This window comes from Sinocyclocheilus rhinocerous, unplaced genomic scaffold, assembly GCF_001515625.1.
Source record: "Sinocyclocheilus rhinocerous isolate Xijiao unplaced genomic scaffold, SAMN03320098_v1.1 scaffold899, whole genome shotgun sequence".
In the NCBI taxonomy this organism is placed as follows: Eukaryota; Metazoa; Chordata; class Actinopteri; order Cypriniformes; family Cyprinidae; genus Sinocyclocheilus; species Sinocyclocheilus rhinocerous.
The window spans coordinates 147110-170807 of NW_015653460.1; the positions used below are offsets into that span (position 1 = coordinate 147110).

A 23698-nucleotide genomic window follows, 5' to 3' on the forward strand; every position below is an offset into this window, starting at 1 on the left:
TAGATAGAGAATAACAAATTTGACTCAAACATTACATAGATTCACATGAATAATCATCACTAACATCAATGTCAGTTTAACTTTAGTGATTAGGAACTAATGATCAATAACAAACAAACAACAGATTTGCTAATGAAATACTAATGATGATGCACTAAATAAAATATGAAGATGTTTTCAAGAAATTCAGGTTACCTGGTTCAATTTTTTGTCTACAGACACAATTCTGTACCTGCGATTCCCTTTGGAATGGAAAACAATCCTGACTAAACGACATTCTTTTCTATTTATCAATAGAAAAAAAATCATGTTTTTCGCACAAATCCACCATAATACTTAAAGGGATAGTTCACCCTAAAATTAAAATTGTCATTATTTCCACACCCTAATTACTTTTTTTCTGTAGATGACAAAATTGGGAATTTCTGAACTGTTCAAAAAAAGATCACAGTAAAAATGGTTCCAAATCTATTCCAAGCCATACCATAGTTTTATGAGAAACAGAGCAAAATAAAGTGATTATTCATTGATAATCAACATAATTTACTCAAATCTAACCCTTCTTTTTTCATATTCACTCAAGTCTGAAACGGCATGGCTTTTACCTAAACAAAACATTTACTGTCGTGTATGTAGTAACCGAATATTTGTTAGAATGACCAAGATTTTGGTCTTTTCCTCACACAAACCTATCAAATAGCTTCAGAAGACTTGAATCAGTCATTCATTAAAAATCATTCAAACTAGATGGAAAGCTAAAAAAAAAAAGAAAGAAAAAAGGTAAATATAAAAAAACCCTGACAAAATCACATAAAATTACTACAACTAAAATAAAAATTAAAGCTAAAAATAAAATTTAAATGAAAAAAAAGCTAATTTTTTATTATTAATACTATATTAGCATAGAAATAATACTAAAATAAAACTTCATAGAATAGAACAAACAAGTCATATGGGCCACTTTTATGATGCTTTTTGGAGTTTGAAAGTTGGCAAGAGTAAGTAATGATTGTGCAAAAAGCGATTTGGTTTTCCGCACAACAAAAACAATGACAATATCAATTTTTTGGTGAACTATCTCTTTAAAACCAACTAAAAACTATATTGACTTCCTTCACATTTCCCACAATTCTGCTCTCTCACTCTTCCTCGACCATCATCTCTCTGTCTTGGCCCTGCAGGTTGTTTTTGCCGCTTCCTGTGATTGGTGGAGGGGTGTGGTCACACCTGTCCGTCCTGTCTGAGTCGAGGTCCAGCTCCTCGAAGGAAGAAACGCTGGAGGTGTCGCTTCTCTCCACATGGTTGAAGTCCCAGTTTCGGTCTCTGTCTCCGTGTGAGTGCGTCCGCGTGGTGGACGGGGCAGGTGAGGTGTCTCGGCTTTCCGAGGGGGGCAGGCGGCTCACAGAACTGCACTCGCTGTGGGAGTCAACACCTGTATGTAACACACCCACACAAACACAAGAGGTGATTCATTTTTCGCCATAGTGTCACAGCGAGCAAGCAAGCATACAAGAGCTATAAAATATTTCTAGAACTCCTGGCCTCCTTGTCTCTTAACATTTCAAAGCAAAAAAAGAGACACTCGTTTCCTTCTGTTTAATCAGCTATTCCAGGTTGTTTCTAATTAGCAGCTGTGCTTGTGTATTCGTGGAAGGGAGATGATGAGTGTTTGGAGAACTGCATGTGTTGGCATTGAAATGTGTGAACACAAACCTTTGCAGATAACTACATTTCTGCTCACCCATTTAAAACTCACTGCCATCACGCTAAAGATATTGCAGTACAGTTGCGATGGGTTATCTTAGCATTCATTATTGGTGGTTGCCTATTTCAAAAGATCTCGGCATGCGTCCCTCCTTCAGTGCACATCTATGAAATTTCTCCAACTGTTTTATTATCTACTAAAGATTTTGAGTCCTTTGACCACCTAGCAACCACTCAGAACATCCTAGCAACTGCAAAAAAGAAAACCACACTCACTCAATATTTTCTTTAATAATGTAAAAATCTAGTCATGCATGTTGGAAATGCATTAAAAGCACATACAGATACATACAGGTGGACACATTTTTTAAATGCAGGCCAATACCAATAATTCGATAATGATAATTAAATATGATCACAACCAATGAATGGCTGATATTAAAATTCTGTACTATTTTGTAGAAATAAATTAAAAATCTAAAATCAGTCATTTTTAAATACCACACTAGTGTCACTTTTGTTAACTAAAAGTACTCAAAATAAATTTCATGAATCAAAATAAAGCTAATATAAATATTACTGAAAAATTTAAATGAAAATTCAACATCTTGGCAACTATATGAAATAAAATAAAGCTCAACAGAAATATAAAAACCTAGTAATGAATAAAAAATGCACAAAAATTACTACAACTTAAATTAAAAATAAAGGCAAATTCAAAATATTAATAAATACAATAATAGTACTGAAATAATACTAAAATAACACTGGGTCTCACTCAAGATTTTTTCAGAAATGTAAAATATAGTTTTGCATTTTTATTCCTGCCTGAAGAAAATGCTTTGAAATGTACTGTAGGGTGCACAAATATTACAATTCAGCCCAATAACGACAAACTAATAATTATTATGATCATTGTGACTGATAACCCAAAGATATTAACCTGATAATAAAATTCTATAATATTTTATCTAAATAAATAAAAAAACGTGAGATTTACTAAATATTATATTTAATATTGTTATAAATTTTTTTAAAGATTAACTTTAAGTGAGGGTTAGATAATGGCAAAGGTAATCTAAATGTAAAAACAGGGGAAATTATAAAATATTGACCAATACGGATACATTAAAAATGATAAAATATCTGCCAGTTAATCGATATAGAACTGGTATGTTCTGCCACCCTATTGAAACATCATCTTCTGTATCACTCAGGAGTTTTAGACACCACACACACACACACACACACACACACAGAGTCAGTGACAGTATGAGAGAGGACAGACAGACTAACAGATTGAGAGGGGTGCAACACAGCCTGAGCTTCACTGAGAGGTGTGTGTTTGTGTGTGCGCTCATGCTGCTTGTGAAGGAGACCCCGCGCGCTCACACTCAGTGTGTCAGAGTGACAAACGTGTCAGCACCGCCTGCGTCTCAGCTTTTTTTTCTGCTTATGTCAGTGCTTCTAAGATGAAGGGATGTTTTGTGTGTCTATTAGATGACCGCTCACTTACTGTTTATCTGCCTCCTGCTCTTCCTGTCAACGTGGCATTTTTGTAAGTAGGGACGGACAGACTAGATGAAGGGAGGATAGCGAGGGATGACAGGGATTTGTGTGAAAGTGAGAGAGGAATAAAGATGAAGAGACTGATAGTGGCGGAGAGAGAGAACAAAGTGTCCTTCATATGCCATCAGCATGCATGCCGGAGGCTGCAGGAAACTCTTAACATTTTTCTTCATAACTTACAAAACTACTACAAATGTGAGTCAATAGTAATAGTAGCACTGAAATATTTGCATTTAGAAAAACTTGCTCAAATCAGAAGAGGGAAGAATGAATTGCCTCTTCTCTTCTTTTTAATTGTTTACCACCTGCTTTCTGCAGGACATTGCATATTTGCAGCATGCAAATAGTGCTGAGTTTTGCGAATATACACTCTATAATCAGCCTAATTTACATAGAAAGGGTGGATTTTTGCACTAAAAAACAACAATGTAGCACTATTTCAACGAATTTAATGCCTAGTTAAACTGGACTGCAAGTGTTTTCTGAATTTAGTGGTCGGGCCATAAAAAAAAAAAAATCGAATGTACTGTATCTCAGACAACGGTGTGAGAATATTAAATATTATGTAATATTAAAGTAATTTTATTATTATTATTATATTATTTTAAAAATTGCTTGAAATTGTTTTCACCTCTTTAATTTCTGTAATAGTGAGGAATGATATGTATTTAAAGCACACATTACAATTACAGCATACATACAACATACAGTACATTAGTATATTTTAAAAGAATCATTACAGATTTTAAATGTTAGATTATTTTTTTTTAATACACTGATTAGCTGATCAGTCAAGAACAGTTTTCAGTTAATTACTTAAATGAAAAAATGCTGATTACTTCATTAAAATACATTTTAAAAATTAAATCTTTCAATTTAGCTATATCATTTTCATTTTATAACTAATGATACAGTTGCCCTGACCTTGCAAAATCTGCTTCTAGACAGCTAAAATTGTCATAAGATAGGTATTAAAGGGATAGTTCACCCAAAAATGTAAAATCTGTCATTAATTACTCACTCTCATGTCGCTCCAAACCCGTAAGACTAAGATTAAGATCATTTTGATGAAATCCGAGAGCTTTCTGACCCTCCATAGACAGCAACGCAACTGACACGTTCCAGGCACAGAAAGGTAGTAAGGACATCGTTAAAATAGTCCATGATACATCAGTGGTTCACCTTAATTTTATGAAGCAAAGAGAATAATTTTTTTTGAGCAAAGAAAACAAAAATAATGACTTTATTCAACTATTTCTTCTCTTCCTCGTCAGTCTTCAATGCGCCTTCACGAGAGTACCACGACGCATACATTGCTGTCTATGCAGGGCCAGAACGCTATCGGATTTCATCAAAAAAAAATTGTGTTTAGAAGATGAACGAAGGTCTCACGGGTTTGGAACAACATGAGGGTAAATAATTAATGACACAATTTTCATTTTTGGGTGAACTATCCCTATATCTATATCACTATATTTGAATTCAAAGGCATCCATACTAAATAGTAGGGATGTAACGATTAACCGTGAGCCGGTTGAAAATCGATTTAAATATGTGACGATTCAAATCGGTTGAGATGCTAAACAAATCGCGATTCAATTAGGGGTAGGAGTTTATATGAATGTATGTCTGAGGGGAACTTACTGTCTTTCGATGGAATTTTTTCTTTTGAGTTGAGTGAATAGTTACATCCCTACTAAATAGAAGAGATTTGAACAACTGCAAAAGAATTGATTTGTATATCTCAAAATCATTTTTGTTGTAAATTTCTCATGAAGAAATGCACTTGCATATCTTTCTCTCAAGCAAAGAGAGAACCTTAATGAGCATATGCTTAAGTGCAATCACTCTTTTATGATTTTTTTAGTGAAATTTAAGGTGTTACAATTGCCCTTGGGTTCCCATATGTGACGACCCACAGCACACAACACACACACACACAGACAAGCCTTGCCATGTAAAGCACATTTCGTGCAATTTGAAGCTGTTTCGTGAACAGCATCTTTTACCAGGGAACAGATGTGGAATGCTTAAATCTGAGCAGCGAGGTCAGCTTCACACCACTTCAGCAAAACACAGCGATTCATTCAGCATGACAACTAAAAAAACACCAGTACATTTCAAAGCATTTTCTTCAGGCAGGAATAAAAATGCAAAACTATATTTTACATTTCTGAAAAAATCTTGAGTGAGACCCAGTGTTATTTTAGTATTATTTCAGTACTATTATTGTATTTATTAATATTTTGAATTTGCCTTTATTTTTAATTTAAGTTGTAGTAATTTTTGTGCATTTTTTATTCATTACTAGGTTTTTATATTTCTGTTGAGCTTTATTTTATTTCATATAGTTGCCAATATGTTGAATTTTCATTTAAATTTTTCAGTAATATTTATATTAGCTTTATTTTAATTCATGAAATTTATTTTGAGTACTTTTAGTTAACAAAAGTGACACTAGCTTATTATTATGGTATTTACAGCTGCAGTGAATATCCCTGGCCATTTCAAAACACAATCAGAAGTACTTCACAATCAAGAACTAGAAAATCTGTTTTCTTCTGTTCACATCTGTTCTCTGCACTTTGTGTCACTACAGGCACACTGCTGGCAGACTTCTGCTCATTAAAAGTTGAAAATAATTTCACAAAAAGTGTCAATTTTCGGTGTACTGATATGTACACTAATAAATAATAAGCACATGTTTATTTTGGTACTAGGAAGACAGACTGAATAAACTGACAGAAATAAGTGTAAAAGCTTAAAAGTTCATAAAAATATATATTTCTATATGGAAAATAAAGTTGAAACAGGGTTGCTACTGTACTTGTAATAATGCTATAAATTGTGAAATGGTTATTGGTAATGGTCATAGGTTTGATTCCTTGGAAATGCATGAATTGAAATTGTGTAGTTTGAGCACAATGTAAGTCACTTTTGAAAAAAAAAAAAAAATAGAAATACTTTTCATTTTTTATGTAAACTATTCCTTTAAAGGGCACCTATTATGACCCTTTTTACAAGATGTAATGTAAGTCTCAGGTGTCCCCAGAATGTATCTGTGAAGTTTCAGCTTAAAATACCCCACAGATCATTTATTACATAATTTTGAAAATGCCTATTTTGAGTAGAAGCAGAAACACGCTGTTTTCGTGCATGTGTCTTTAAATGCAAATGAGCTGCTGCTCCTCGCCCGATCATTTCTGTAGCTCTAATAAGACATTCCTTACTTGAACGCTGCTTGTAAATGCTCTAGCGTGAAGATAAACATGGCAGATTGTGTGCGGCTCACTCAGGGCGGTGTCTCTGGTAATACAGCAGTGTCCGTCAACAGTCGTGGGCAGGGTCTGTAAAATGTGATTTCACATTTTGCGAACGGCTTGTTCTGAGACACTGCTTATATAATTTATGGGGATTAAAAAAGGTTTAAATAAATTTACTTCTAAGCAAGTGCTAATTTTGAGGATCTGTGTTATCCGCTAGAGCAAGGGTCTTCAACTGGGGTTCTGTGACTCCTAGGGGCTCCGTAGCAGCACTGCAGGGGGTCCGCCAATTAATGTTTAATCACAAATAATTAAAACATGGTTAAAAAAAATCACAAAGTAAATTATAAATATAAGCACCCTGAAAGGAAAGCAAATGCACTCTCAGTTGATACTGTAATCATATGTGACCCTGGACCACAAAACCAGTCATAAGGGTCAATTTTTCGAAATTGAGATTTATACATCTTCTGAAAGCTGAATAAATAAGCTTTCCATTGATGTATGGTTTGTTAGGATAGGATAATATTTGGCCGAGATACAACTATTTGAAAATCTGGAATCTGAGTGCTACAAATATACCCCAGCGACTTAAGACTGGTTTTGTGGTCCAGGGTCACATATAATATTATTGGTGAAACAGATTTAGCAAACGCTAAAAAAATTGCGGTTTTGAGTTTAAGCTCTGAGAACGTGAAATGTTCCTATTTACAACGTTTTTGCAGTCGTGAGAAATGTAGCCAATCACAGACATGTTTGTTGATCTCTTGAACACAATGGCCAATCAGAGGTGTTTAAGTTAGTATCCACTGACCGCTCATCCAAAACGCCAGATTTTGTTCAGTGCTAAGTTATACTCGCTCTCGCCAATCGTCTCTCATTACAAACATCGACACGATGTAAATAAGAGATTTCATTATGCAGTGTAGACAACTTTATTGATTTTAATGGAACGTTGTGATATCGCGAACTGAGATTCAGTGACAGCTTTTTAGTAATTGTAAAGTGAGCGGCCTTTCGCACTTTCTAGGCTATATAGCTATAATCAATTGACTAAAAGTATTGTTTTTCATGCTGCTAGGAAGACAAACGGCCAATTACATGCTGCAAAGTTTTGGAAGTGACGTCTACATATAAATGCACGATTGACTCTGAAGCTGCAGTTGACATAGTGATACTAGCACGGGACAAAAACATGGCATGTCAAAATAGATACGCGCAATGTAAATGCAGACTAATTGATTACCAGAAAAATATTTGCATCAATAGAATGTGATTTTTTTTTTAATAAACGTGTAGCTAGATTTCAGGTGGATGCAAATGTCCATCTGACTTGTACAATTAAAATGTATAACTCTACAAATCCATTTAAATACTTTACAACAACTAATGAATTGCAATTTTTATTTCAATGTGTTATAATGCATAAATCTCAGTTTTAATAATAAAAAGTAATAGACAGGTAGTGATGCATGTGCAACAACAATAATGTTCATAGTTCTGATTGACTGTCTTAACATATAATTTATTTATTCTTAATCATAATATGGTTAGTTTCTATTAATATCGAAGGCTATATGCTTAATATGTAGCTCTGCTTGACACATTTTGTATCTCCCAAGGGGTCCTTGCCCTGAAAAACGTTGAAGACCCTTGCGCTAGAGGATCAAACGTGTGCTTGAATGACAAGAGGACAGGAACAAGACATGCCGTGAAACATATTCAATTTAGCAGCACATTTGGACCCAATAAACCAGCAGGCTTCAAATTTGTCCTTTAATCTTCTATCTTCTCAGCTTTAATCTTCTCCTCTATAATATATTATAGTTATTACTTTGTTTCAAGGTAACAGGTGGAACTGGCATCTCTAGGACTCACACACACACTGTCCAGGACAGCTGGTGTGGACAACACACCCCTCAGGTCACAAACAGCTCACCCGTGTTTCATATTTGCTCAGTGGTACCTCTGGGCTTTGGTCTGACCAGGGCAATATGCCATACAGTACATACACACAGACTGTGTCTCATTATCACTAGAGCAGGTGTAGGTGATCGCACAATTCAGCCAATATGACATCCACGTCAAAACTCCATATGGTGGTGGTTAATACCGATTAAAACACTATGCTGCTAAATGTGAACTTGTTAAATTGACGATAGGCTACTATTAGTGCTCAATATACAGTTGGAGAGTAATTCAGTGGTTAGAAATTTTGGCTGGGAACCAAAACATTCATACCAACATCACGGAAAAACCAAACAAATGATGTTTAGTAGTTTATGTACATAAGTTAGACCATTTCTTCTAGCCAAAATAAGGTTTAAAGTGTGTAGATAATCAAAAGTATGCTTTTGTTAAACTTTTATTCCTTTAATAAATGTACTGTGAGTGATTTTAAAGCATCTGTGAATTGAATAATTAGTTTACCTGTGATGTCTGTCCTCCCGTCCTCTTCAGACTCTTTTCCCAATAGCCATCTTTGGGCCTCTCTAACTTCGGGAACATAGAAATCACCCTGCCGAGCCAGCGGACCCATATAGTGGATCATTCCCCCTTTGTAGATCTCTAGAAATGGATGTGCGCACAACTTCCTTTCCTAAGAGAAAACAACATTATGGGTTAAACTTCGTTCAGTCCAACTCATTTATCTAACAAAAACTCAAAAAATAAATGTTCTAAGTACTTTTCCAAGCTGAAATACACAAAAGTTTGGGGTAATATTTTCTTTACGAAATTAATACTTTTATTGGGCAAGGATGCCTTAAATTGGTCAAGTGACAGACATTTATAATGTAAAAAAAAAAGATTTATATTTAAAAAAAAATGAAGAATCCTGAAAAAAAAAATCTAGGTTTCCACAAAAATATTAAGCAGCACAACTGTTTTCAACATTGATAATAAAAAAATAATTTCTTGAGCAGGAAATCAGCATATTAGAATGATTTCTGAAGATCATGTGACACTGAAGACTGGAATAATGATGCTGAAAATTCAGCTTTAACATCACAGGAATAAATAAGATTTTAAAATATCTTGAAATAGCAAACAGTTATTCTTAATTGTAATAATATTTCACAATAGAAATGATTTTACTGTATTTTTAATCAAATAAATGCAGCCTTCGTGAGAATGAGACACAGATTATATATAATAAATATAGCAATAATTAAAACATTTTATGTCTCATTTTATACAAACAGCCTCTTTCATTTCACATAATAAAATAATTTACTCCAATTAATATTTCGTGTGCATTTATTTATTTATTTCAGTTCATGCTGGGATTTATTCTGTGATAATTGCTGGCTAGCTGGATATTTTTACTGTACATTATCTCTCACATAATGGCATGTTAGACCTATAGATATTGTCTTATCTAAAATTTATAAACTCCCCTAAAGGATAATCATTTGGAAATGCTCATATTTAAGCATAAAACACACTTAAAAGAGAAATCTGTGGCACTCAAGGCGATGGGTTAACAGAACATTTCCTTGTTACCATTGCTACATTTCCTCTGGAAGGTCTAACAAAGACAGAGAAAGACAGATGAGAAGAGAGGGAGAGCAAATAAAAGGAAAAGTTGAAAAGCTAAGAGCAGGTTTTCCAGAGACACTAAGATTAGAGAGCTGTGCCCACCCACCGACACTTCCTCTTCCTCTCTATGGATTTCTTCCTTATTACTCACTGATTTTAACACTGATGAGGCTTGGACCATTGTAATGCCCTTTCTATCTCTTACACATTCTGAACACACACATCTTATCAAAGCTTGCAAAGCTTTCTTCATTTCAACTGATTTTAAAGAGCCCCCAACAGTGTCGTTAAACCCCCTATTGAGACGATTCTTGTCTTGTGATCTTTTCATTAAAATCTTACGTGCGCTAAATCACACTAATTGAAACCGGCATTTTTTAACCATCAATATACAAAGGAACCAAAAGAGGCTCTGTTTGGGATGCTAAGGATGAGTATGTTTCTTGTTTTCTGTGGAAGTGTAAATGTGTTAAAGACATCCAAAATGCATAATTCTGATAATTACATACCTTTCAAACCCCTAAAAGGCCTATCGCTGCGTCCAGACTGCAGACTCACTTTCACTTCAGGCAGAGTGCAGTTAACAGTAGTCAAATGTTACATCAATATTCATTAAGCTGATGAATATTTGAAGGTGAAGTGTTGAATATGCAAATCAGAAATGGTCTTATGTAAGCGACTGAAGCGCAAGAAAACAAGACGGTTGGACAGGTTATATTTGGATAAATTACTTACTTGAAAACACATCCTTACAAGTCAGACAACTGCTCCCCCCTAAAAAGAGACCACCCGATGTTTAGTTGCCTACATGTACTCAAACAGTCTGGAAGATGAGGGATGTTTCTGTTCTTCAGCTTTTACTGAATATCTCTCCCACCATCTGTTTCTCATAGACAAAGGCCTTGAACTTGTCAGTTGTGTTGCTGTCTATGCAAGGTCAGAAAGCTCTCGGATTTCATCAGAAATATTGTAATTTGTGTCTTGCAGATTTGGAACGACATGAGGGTAAATAATTAATGTCAGAATTTTCATTTTTGGATGAACTATCTCTTTAAAATTATAGGTATATAAAAATACCTACTTATTCTTACCTGACTGACTCTTCATCACCTTGCCTTTAGCATTAGCATATATTATGTTCCTACACTCTAAAAAATAAAGGTTCCTTATTGGCATTCATGGTTCCATGAAGAACCTTTAACATTAATTGAGCCTTTCCATTGCACTAAAGGTTATTTTTAGTGGAACAAGGTTCTTCTTTATATAATTAAAATGTTCTTCACACTAAGAAATATGGTTCTGGAACTGTTCTGAAAGGTTCTTTGGGCAACCAAAAATGGTTCTATGGCATCACTGCAAACCCCCCCTTTTGGAACCTTTAAACCATTAAACTCACAAACAAATTCAAAGTCTGAAAGAGGAAAAGGCCTGATCTGAAACCTTGATCTCATCGCCACAGCCCTATTCTACTTCTGACAGATGATTGACGTGTGCTGCCACGAACAAAGCTAGAGGAATGGGGCCATAAACAGGGACATGAGACAGAAGGGACTGGAAGCTGGGGATTTACATAAGGCTATTAATATTCCAATATCATAAACAATGTATCCGTGCCATACTGTTTGAGATTCGGTCCCTCAAGACCTGAAAAAGGAAAATGCACCAATGAGCAAATTTGTTGATTCATTGATTCCAACTCTTAGGTCACAAAATTGGGACAATTGTTTGTGCAAGGATCTATGGTAAAAATAAGCTCAGCTAATTTATCATTATAAGAAGTTTTGACTTTTTTTAACTTAACATGCTGATGCATAATCCATAAGTGTATTGTCCTGTTCTCTCTGTTGGGATTTTGTAATTGGTTTATGGCTGAACTATTGATTCTAGATAATTAACCAGCTGACAATCCCATGTGGCACTCTGCAATCAAAATAAAGCTGAAGGGCAAGAAGATTCATATCCACCATCATCATCAGGTCAATAGTCTCTTATGTCGTTCCTTTGCCTCAAAGAATCAGCCATTGTTCCAATATTTTACCTACAAATGCAGCTCTATAAAGTAACCATTTCATACAAGCCTAGGTTTGTATTTATATCCAAAGGCATTTCCAAAACTCCTCAATGAGTACTTCCACCAAAGCAATCAACCTAAATAAAAACTGTGAAAAAAGATTCAAGTTTGTGTATTCTGAGGGACTTAAAGCGGTAGTCCGTAAGTTTTGCCTCTTTGTCGCCATCTCTCTGTTAGAAAACCTGCAATTGCAGCTGTTTGCGGAATTATCTTCCTTGCGTGGGTTGTGCGCCGGTCACCGGCACCGGCAGTTTTGAGGAGTATGTGTGGCAGTCAATCACCGCTCCGGTGTGGATATTTACTGTACTTCGCAATCACAGATTCTAGCCTACGTCTTGGAATATATGATATTGTCATCTGAACAAGTAACAAGTCTGCCACGTTTGTTCTGACCAACTGAGGAAAAAAGCAGTACAATAAATCATGCTACCAATGGTGATTTAATCTAAAGATTGGTTAGCTCATATCACATCAAACCGTGCAGATTATTATTATTGTCATACTTTATTCTCAAATTATTAAAGGGGACCTATTATGCAAAATTCAAGTTTTGACATAAATGTGTGTTGGCAGTGTGTGTACACAACCACCCTATAATGATAAAAATCCACCCACTCCTTTTTTTTAAATCCCCATAAATCATAAGCAGTGTCTCCCAACTACCTGTTTTCCGACTTGGTGCTAATGTGACGTCAGACAAACACTGCCGTTTTAACATAGAACCACCCTGAGCGAGTTCACAGCGAGTTGTACACAGTCCGCCATTGCTGCACTGACGAGAATGTCTCCCAAGCGTTTTAGGTGTTCTGTAGCTGGATGTATGAATCCACATAGCTCTCTCCTTACTCCCGAAATCTGAGCCGCTGAAGACAAGGTGGATTAATTTTATTTTCAAAGAAAATGCTCCGTCAACTCTACCGAAATACGTTTATGTCTGCTCGAATCATTTTACACCGGACTGCTTTGTGAATGAGGGTCAGTATAAAGCAGGTTTTGCACAAAAGTTGCTCCTGAAGGATGGGAGCAGAGTCAACTGTTCGTGATCCAGCTACACCTCCAGAAGAAGAATCACGCGTTAGTTTTCCAAATTGCCTTTCTGAAAGAGCTTCTTGGCACTCTGTAAGGCTAATGTTGCTAAAGCTACCATTGTCTGTCTGTTTTCACTGATGCTGCCTTCACGTGCTACCAGAATGATCGTGAATAGGAATGTGGTAGTTAAAAATTGCATATGAAAGCAATCTGAAGTCGACCACTTGAATTATTCAAGCTCATAATCACAAGTGGGACTTATAACGTTTGTGATAGCAAGCAAAGGCACCATGAGACCCGCTATGTCATTAAAGCAGGTTTTGCACAAAAGTTGCTCCTGAAGGATGGGAGCAGAGTCAACTGTTCGTGATCCAGCTACACCTCCAGAAGAAGAATCACGCGTTAGTTTTCCAAATTGCCTTTCTGAAAGAGCTTCTTGGCACTTTGGAAGGCTAATGTTGCTAAAGCTTCCATTGTCTGTCTGTTTTCACTGATGCTGCCTTCACGTGCTACCAGAATGATCGTAAATAGGAATGTGGGAGTTAAAATTGCATATGAAAGCAATGTGAAGTCGACCGCTGGAATTAGTCGAGCTCATAATCACAAAGTGGGGCTTATAAAGTTTGTATGGCACCATGAGTTCTTTTTATCGCGCCGTGCTCGATATCAGATGACTGACCATTAAACCGAGTGCGTTTTCTGTAAAGATAACAGGCTTGTTCTAATAGTGGAGTGTTTATTTGCAAAGGCTAGCACCGGTATTGCCGGAGCTTACGAAAATAGTGATAGTTTTGAACACTGGCTGGTTATGCACTTGCTCAGATATGGATTTCGGATCATTTTTAACCAAAACAAGTTACGGACTGCAGCTTTAAATAGAGCTACTGAGCATGTCTTTTTAATATGTTTATAAAAATCTAAACTATTACATATAGATATTAACAGATCTGTTTTAATACTAAAAATCTAAACAAAATCTTTTACACTATTGAGAACTTGAATATTGCACTTTTACTTTCGGAAACCTACTGTTAAGCTCTAGTGCCGACAACTTTTCCTTGTAGTACAAAGCAAGTGTGATTTAAAGGACTAATGAAAATTCAGTCATTATTTTAATCACCTCATTCCAAACTTTCTTTCTTCTGTGGAACACAGAAGGTGAATTTTTAAAGAATATCAATATTTGCAATCACTCTTTTCACTATAGTTAAAGTGAATGTGGACAGTCTGTCACGCTCCAAAATGACAATAACATGGCATAAAGGAGTCATAAAATATCCATAAAAGTAGTCCATATTAACTATCAATTCATTTAAGCTCATTTCCAACTGATTTTGGCCATTAGCTGGGTGCTAAATATGTACATGGTTAAACACAACTGCGCTGAATGGCATCTCAATGTAAGACATAGGATATTTGTGTATTTAAAACGATGTAGAAAACCAAATTAATGATGCTGGAGAAGGCAGAAAAAATACAGAAGCAAAAAAGGCTCCATCGCAAACTCCAAAAAGAAAAGAAAACAGATGGAGAGGAAAAGAAGAGGGATGGCTGGGTAAGCCAGAGACGAAGATGAAAAGCTGTCAAAGTTTCTCATCCAAATTCAAGAGGAAAGGTTCTATCTCACAGTGCTGTTCTTCTCTGTATATCCTTTTAATTAATTTTCACTCATATAGATTCAGCCTCGCTATAGACTCACAGAGAAATCAGGGCATGGAAATATCTTTCACTTTTCTTCTTCAACAATAGCATAAGCATGGATTGCCTTTCTACTCTATGAAAAGAATCTTGAACTCGGTGATGCTCTGAGATCAGATTGCAGGCTTTTATTCATTCAAAGAATCACAGAAATAACGATCCGGATAGAGTGAGGGACATAGTCCAATAGAAAATGTGTCAAGCGTGATATTACTTCAAAACATGTCTAATAAGACATTTAACATTTATGAGATCAATGACGTTTTCAGAATACAGCCTTTTAGAAATTATAATATCAATTTAGATCTTGTGCATTGGAGATTAAACTGATTTAATCCTGTTGTGATAGTGTGAGAAACAGAACCCAGTAATCTCACGCATGTCTCCTCAAGAATTTCTGAAGAGACTGACACTGTCTCAAATTGTGTTACCAACATCTGCAATCTAAATTCTCAAAACTAAGATTTTTCAAAATGTTTTTGAAAGTGTCTCATGCTCATTAAGACTCATCAATATTTCCCCCCAAAATACAATAAACTAGTAATATTGTGAAATATTTCTATTATAAGTGTGTTTACTGGCACTTTTAATCAATTGAATGCATCCTTGCTGAATAAAAGTAATAATTTCTTTAAAAAAAACATCTTACTGTCCCCAAACTCTTAAACAGTAGTGTGAATGAGTCTCTTGAGCTATAAAAGAGGAACCTTTGACCAATTCATTTTTTTCTCTTGTAGAACATGATGGTGCAACCAGATCCAAACTTTGACCCTGCAGCAACAAAAATTACTATTAAATAAATAACAAAACACCATACTGCTCTTTCAAGGCGAAAGGATCTTTCATAGTGACGGACCACTACCATAAAATATCCCCAATATCTTTAGTGCCTCCAGGGATTGCACATCTCATGAGAGAAAGATAAGACGCAAAGAGAGACTCCATGCTATTTACAAGAAAAGACGTGAATGACAAAGAGAAAAGGCCCCTGCGGTGACTGCTGAAGAAGCCCATCAAATATTTGGCTTGGTGATTGAGTAGCTTTAAGATTGTTTGGGACGTCTCTCCATTGCGATTCAAACCGGCTCTGCATTTAAAAACGTGTTGTTTTTCTACTGCAAAAGAAATGGAGAGAATATCTACAGTTTTGCTGTGATGTAGTATTATATACATTATTATAATACTCTCTAAAAAATGCTGGGTTAACTACTACCCAGTGCTGGGTAAAATAGGGACAAACTCAGCACTGGGTTGTATTTAACCCAGCATTTTTTAGAGTGTAACATGTCAATATAATTCCTTTTTTACTCATTCTATGAAGCACTGATACCAAACATATACCAACATCCCTCTCACACACAAACAGAAAGTAAAAAAGGAAACAGAAGGTCAATTTGGTCACCACCAACAGAGAATGCCTGTGGGAAATAAAAGATTACTGATGTATTTGTATAACTTTATTCCTCTCACACGCCACAGGTTTTCATGTGAGAACGGATGAGTGTTTTCTTTTCTTTGGTGAGTTCCTTGCCTGGGGATAAACATCTGATGGAACGTCAGAGGAAAACCCTTTCCAAATATACCCTGCGTGTTTACAGGAAAATAAACAAAAGCACTCCAGATAAATTTGGGACTAAACAAGACCTTATGGCCCAACGTACAAATGTACTGTTTCTAAACACAGCATATCCTGTCACTAGCATCACACACACACACACACCAACATATGCTTTGTCTTGGGCAACCGCAGTGGGCTGAATGTGTTATGAAGAGATGAATGTGCCAAGAACAGCACCAAACCACACATCTATGAAATAGGTCAGCACTTTTCTGAAGTTCTGATTCTGGAACAGTTTATGTCTTTGTTATTAAAATCAATTATGTTGATAAGTGATCCCCTGATCCTCCATATTTCATTGATTTGTTCAGGGCCGGATTTACCTCTTATCGTGACATAGGCAAAAAAAAAAATTTGGGCCCCCCTTCCTTATTAATAGGTCTATATAATATTACCACCCCAGCAAACAAAAATATTTCGTAATCAGTGGAAACCATTACAGTGTTTTCTAACGCAATAAGCACTTGCATTCAGTCAATAAAAATCGAATGTCTTAATTTGCGTTGTGGCCACATTACCACTTCGGGAGTGCCTTATTTCTCTAATAATTTTAACGGCCTGGTGTCACAACCACACCTCAAGATATTGTACAGATGATTTATTTCAAGATAAACCTTCCGTTGCTAATTCCAAAATGTCATTTTAGAGCTAATAACAGAGGCTTGGGCCATTGATATGCAGGCTAATGCAGCTATATGAGAGAGAGAGAGAGAGAGATTATGCGCGTGTGAATACGTGCGTCTGTGCGTCTCTCAGCAGTGTTCAGCAGCAGCGGCTACTAATAGCGAATCTTTAAGTTGAGCTGCTTCAAGAACCTCGCTACTGAGAAATGTCATGTAGCTTTTCAGCTGCGAAACTATTTTACTGAGAAATTCACGGGGCAGCGCTGATGACAAGTTTCTGTTTGTGTCTCCGCGTGTGTGCGCGAATGCTTTCTGTACTGTGTGTGCGTCTGTAAGAGAGAACGGGAGAAAGAATTTATGTACGTGATTTCCATACATAAAAAAGGTGGAAAACATGGAAATAGTTTGTCATTTTTTTACCCTATTGTTTGTTATATTTATTTGTTCAATGTCTTCTGGTGTTGTTATTTTACTGTTAATTTTTGATAGCCCATAGTATAACAAAAAATATTATATATCTCTTCATTGTGTTTGGGCCTCCCTGGAGGAGCGAGCATAGGCATGTGCCTAGAATGCCTATGCATAAATCCGGCCCTGGATTTGTTGCTGTTGGAGATGAATAGCCTTAGTGTCTAAACTGCTTTGCAGAACTAATATATTTCTCCTGTGTTGAAAATTCCCAGCGGTGATGTCATCTGAAGAGAAAATGTCAAAGATCAATCAGAAAGAAATCTATCTAATAAACAGTTAAACATAAACATAATGGTGCTGTCTAAGGCTTAAACCTAGGGTAGATTTGAACAAACCTGCAACCACCCAGAACCCTAGTAACTCCTAGCTAACGCTTTAAACACTGGTTTCTTCTTAATAACTGCCCAAAAACCTTAAAAACCTCCTAACAGTCACCCAGAACACCCTAGTAACCTAGAAGTTGCTTACAATAGAAGAACAGATTTAACTGTATTTTAAGATTTACCATTCTGTGCTTACACAAACCTCAGAATCTAAAACCGTCCTCAGCTTCAACAGACACATCATATCCCAATATTCCACAATAGACTGGAATTCTTCTCTTCCGACACCTGCTCTTGACCTCCTCCTTTAATGACAGTAATCTACAGGATTACTGGGTGGACAACTGTCAGACGTCAAAGAAAAATACAGGGGATGGACAACAAGTGTATCTTTACAAGCCGTAGACAACCATCACCATTATCTGCCACTTAATCTCTAAAAATACATTTAGTCTTTCTTGATCTTGACACTTGTAGAAAAAAAATCCAAGGAAAGGTTTTCATATAAACATACAATTATGACAAAAAAAAAAAGAGATATTTAAAAAAATTTTTTTTAAGAAACAATGCAGACTACAACTACATGCTACAGTTTAACAGATTAACTAGCCTATATTTTAAATTTCTAGAAGACAATGAAATGCTAGGGTGGTTGCAAGGGAAGTTGCTATGCTGTTTCTAAGACATTCTAAATAGAGTTTAGTGCATTTCTAAGTGGTTGCTTGGGCGTTTTGGGTGTCTTACTGGGCAATCAAAAAGAGCCCATACTATCTATGATATTTTAGACACAAGGTAAGGCTTGGATAAATGTAAATATTTGGGTTTTTTTGCTTGCTGAATTGTTCATCCAAAAAGTTGTTCACCCTCACGTCACCCCAAATCTGCATAAATCTGCATGAGAATATTGGTAACCAAACAGTTGATGGTAGCCACTGACTTCCATAGTATGGAAAAAAAATACTTGGGAAGTCAATACTGTCAACTGTTTGGTTACCAACATTCTTCAAAATATCTTCTTTTGTGTTCAACAGAAAAAGAAACCCATACAAATTTCGAGCAACATGAAGGTGAGTTAATGATGACAGAGTTTTTCATTTTTGGGTGACCTAAAGGTATTCAGGTTAGGGATTTGGTCAGTTCCCTAACATTAAGTGTGACAAATTATAATAGTGATCGTTGCTTAGTAATTTACAGTAACATATTAGATAACATAGATTAAACCAGATCTGATGTAGATCATATAAAAAACACCACAAAGACCCCATTATGAAATTTTGTGCACAAAGCACTGACTTTATCCTCTTTCACAAACAACTTTGTTCGAAGAAACTTGCTTTCTCAGATTAGTGTGGCCTATTTGCACCAGCTAAATACATTCAATTGGTCTTCCCTTGTAAATCACTGACCCGAGAAAGACGTCCCAGTGTTTGGTCTTTTCTCAAAGCCATTTCCTTAAGCTAAATGGTTCTGGTCCTCCTCTAAGCTCCCCCGAGCTCCTGAAACTGCAAACTCACAGTCGACTGCTCCTAAATTTCATTACAGGTCTGGCTGAAAATCCCCTGGCAGGAAAAGAGAAGGAAATCTGAAATTTGCATGTGTTATCTAAAAGGAAAGGTTCACCAGGTTTGGCAAGATCCCCTTTGTCAGTTCTTTAACAAAGTAGGACTTGCGACTACCCTAGTAGTGAAAAATGTCCAGTATGACCAAGAAATGATTAAGAAAAGTAAGTGTTTCAGACCATCTCTAAAGTTCAAAAGAGACAATTTCTTATTTGCTGGAAAATGGCTAGTCTTTCAGAATGGTGGTAGAATCACTCTCCATGATGAATGAAACATCCCAGGAGCACTAGGGAACGATGAAAAGAATCCAAGAGAAAGTAAAAAACAGGTGTTCATATTTCACATAGGACAAGATAAAAGCACATTTTAGGGAACAGACCGAAAGAAGAGATTGCTTCGCCTATCTTAAATCGCACCTTATCATTATGTGGTCCACAATCTTCCCCAAGTGCGCATCAAACTTGTGGCATTTTGCTGTAAGAGGCTTTAGCGCTTTTATCCTTTCCAGGAGAGGCTTGACCAAATACTGTCTGTAGATAGCCAATAATACTGACATTTTCTGAAGGCTACTTCATGAACTGTACCACTTTTATAACCTCCAAGATAAAAGTTATAAATTAAAAAATGAGATGAAAATCTGAGCCATGTGAAACTCAGCCTGGTTACCAAGGAAACCTTCGGAAAGATTTCCATGGAGATTAGATCCTTTGATATTCCAAAGAGAAGAGGGATGGGAGAGAGGGAACCATCCGAAGACACAGATCTGATGAGAAAATCCATCATTAGAGAGTTTTTTTGTTGTTGTTTTGTTTAATCTGAGAGTGAAAGACAAGGAATCCCAATCAGTGCATATCATTACCGGACGAATCCAGACTTCAACATGGGCTACTCACAATAGACTACTTTGTTAATGGGGAAGCCCTGCAATTAAATTTCTCTTAACCAATAGATGAAAGACAACTACCTCAAAGTTGCTTTGATTTGGATCTCAAACTAGTTTTGTTATTTTTCATGCACTAGAAAAGTTCAGATTTTAAGTAAAGGAAGGCTAGGCATGAAAGATCATGGTGACCTTACAGTGACAAAACAAAGTTGAGAATCTTAGATTCAACTTACACAAACACAAATGTTTTTCTTAAACTTTGGAGATACAAGAAACAAGTAGTAGGCTTTGAAGTAAAAGACATCAAAGACATTACTTAAAAAAAAGAAAATAAAAAATAAACAGAGGTGACATATTGTAATTGTGGACGTTAATCAGCATGTGTGGATAATGCCTTTGTTGCAGTGCCTAAATAATGTTTTGTTTACTACCTGAAAACAATTATGGTTTCTTTCCTCATTATCTCTGAGGCAAGAAACAAACCGGATGTTATTATTTACACTACTGTTCAAAAGTTAGGTGTCAGTATGATTTTTTAAAATGTTTTTGTAAGGCGTCTTTTATGCTCACCAAGGCTGCATTTATTTAATAAAAATACAGTTAAACTGCAATGTTGTAATATATTATTACAATTTAAAATAACTATTTTCTATTTTAATATTTGTTAAATGTCTTCAGTGTCACATGATCCTTCAGAAATCATTCTAAAATGTTTCATTAATCCTGAAAAATCTTTTCACAGGAATCTTTGATAAATATAAAGTTCGAATAGAAATCTTTTGTAACATTATAAATGTTTATTCAGTCACTTTTGATTATTACTTAATAAATTAAATGCATTCTTGCTCACTTCAAACTTTGTGCTAAGTCAGTAGTAGTTGCTAAGATTGCAATTTTTTAGAATATGCAGTCTAATACAGAATAGAATGCAATAATGTGTAAAACAATACTACACGTGCAATACTACTACTATTGTGGATGGTGGTTGGGAACACCAGGAGGATCACAAAATCCTCTCAGCTCTTCAAAATGGATGTACAGGAATCCAGTCACCACTATTGAGGTGTGATTGATCCAGCTGGGATTTAGCTAAAGGAAACCAGAGGGGGAAAGTGCAAAAACGATAAACACAGAGGGAAAAAAAGATGCAACCAGACTATACGACAAGCTGAGAACCGCTAGTTCATTTTCACCTCATGGGTCAGAGTGCTGTTTCATTTACACCTCGATGACCACACACACACACATTCCCACCTACACACACTCCTCCAGCCACAGTTTGACCGTCTCCAGCATGCTGCCTCGACACATATCAGCCAGCTTGCTTCATCTTTTCTCACCTCATACACACACAGAGACCAAAAACACACTCATTTGCATTAAATAATTCAGCTAATCAAAATCCTTGACTCCCTGTATGGTTTGTTCTATATTAGCAGCATCTACTTCCACAGTCATTGCAGATGTTACAAACACAAATTTAATTCAGGGTTGATCATGTGTCCTGCAAAAGCTGATGGGAGATTACTGGTCTTATGCCTCGAGTGTCTTTGGTCCTGAATTATAACACTTCTTTCAGCTTGACTGACACACACACACACACACACACCCTTTGGGGGGAAAATCAGCCCCCAGCCTTGAGTTTTGAAAGATTATTCATTCACCTTGTAATTTAATGCATGATAACAACACCATCAAGCAGCATCTTGAATCCTCAAAAACAAAAAATAATCAATTTCCAGCACCACAACCATGTAAATATCATCTTGTCCCCCCCTTCCTGTACTAATTTCGGATTCATCTTATCTTAATTCTCAGCCACTTTCGCACAGAGGGCTGATCAATCATATTCAAATGTGACATTTACCTCTCGCAAATGTTCCTGGACTCCCCCAGGCTCTGGGACAAAAGTCATGTTTGAACTGCTGGAATGGAACAGGCCGGGCAGAGGGACGTGTTGGCATCCCTCTTGTGGCCTGACCAGACATTCATCGCTCACCAATGTCTCATATCGCACAGTCCCGGCGGGCACGTGCGCACACACACACACACACGCACGCACCATAGCTCTCTTCCAAACTGTGCCAGAAACACTTTTATATAAGCTTCCTCAACTTTTTCTAGTTTTTTAATTACATTTGACATATGTGAATGTCACAGATTTGGAAAGAGTGATCTTATTACCTGTACTGGACATTTCCCCTTCAGAGCTAGAGAGTATATTATTAGAAATGTCAACATGTTATATATTCAGTACATGTAGATAATACACTACTGTTCAAAGTTTTTTTTGTAAAAAAATGTTATTCTTTTAATAATAATAATTATATTGTATTACTTTATTTTAATTATTGTAATTATAATTTTGTGGTTGCATTAAATTGATCAAAAGTGACAATAAAGGCATTTATGTAACAAAAGACTCGTGTTTTAAATAAAAAAAAATATTAAGCAGCACAACTATTTTCAACAATGAAAATTAGGGGTTGACCGATACGTGTTTTTCAGGGCCGATGTAGACACCGATTATTACAGATCAAGTATACGAGTAACCAATATTTTGAACCGACATATATATATATATAAACTGTATATATATACAGTATGTCTGGTGTAAAAATGAAAATTAATGTCAAAATTAAGAATAACAAGGGCTCTGATAAAAACTCTATTTAAATGCTTTTAAATGATTTTATCGGCAAACCGGTTTAGAAAATGACCAGTACTAATAACCATAAAATGTATATGATGTATATGTATATATGTAAATGTATAAAAATAATCAGTCAACCCCTATTGAAAATAATAATAAATGTTTCTTGAGCAGCAAACCAGCATATTAGAATGATTTTGAAGGGTCATGTGGCACTGATTCTAGAGTAATAATGACAAAAATTCAGCTTAGCATCTATTAAAATAGAAAACTACGTTTCTAAAATAGAAAAGAAAGTTATTTTAAATGTAATATTTCACAATATTAAAGGGGTCATATGATGCGATTTCAATTTTTCCTTTCTCTTTGGAGTGTTACAAGCTCTTGGCGCATAAAGAAGATCTGTAAAGTTGCAAAGACTAAAGTCTCAAATCCAAAGAGATATTCTTTATAAAAGTTAAGAGTCAGCCACACCTACCTAAAACGCCTCGTTCTAACACGCCCCCACATACCTACGTCACTATCTGGGAAGATTTGCATAACGCCGCCCAAATGTTCAATCAAAGAAAGAAGGCGTAACTTTTATCCTCGCTGTAGTATTGTTGTTGCCACCACCGCCATGTCATGAAGGCGCTGTGTGTTTTGTTGTGAAAGCGAAACTACTTTGTTTGGCCTTCCAAAAGAGGACAATATC

General features: G+C 35.9%; 1 protein-coding gene across 1 annotated transcript in view; it reads right to left on the minus strand.

Annotated features, from left to right (window-relative positions):
- Window positions 1–929: 929 nt before the first annotated feature.
- Window positions 930–23698, minus strand: part of LOC107715777 (testis-expressed sequence 264 protein-like) — a 63579-nt gene continuing 40810 nt past the window's right edge. Inside the window, 2 exon segments of the mRNA XM_016521970.1 lie at window positions 930–1432; window positions 8967–9135. Coding sequence (XP_016377456.1) covers window positions 1140–1432; window positions 8967–9135 — 462 coding nt within the window. The 3' untranslated portion in view covers window positions 930–1139.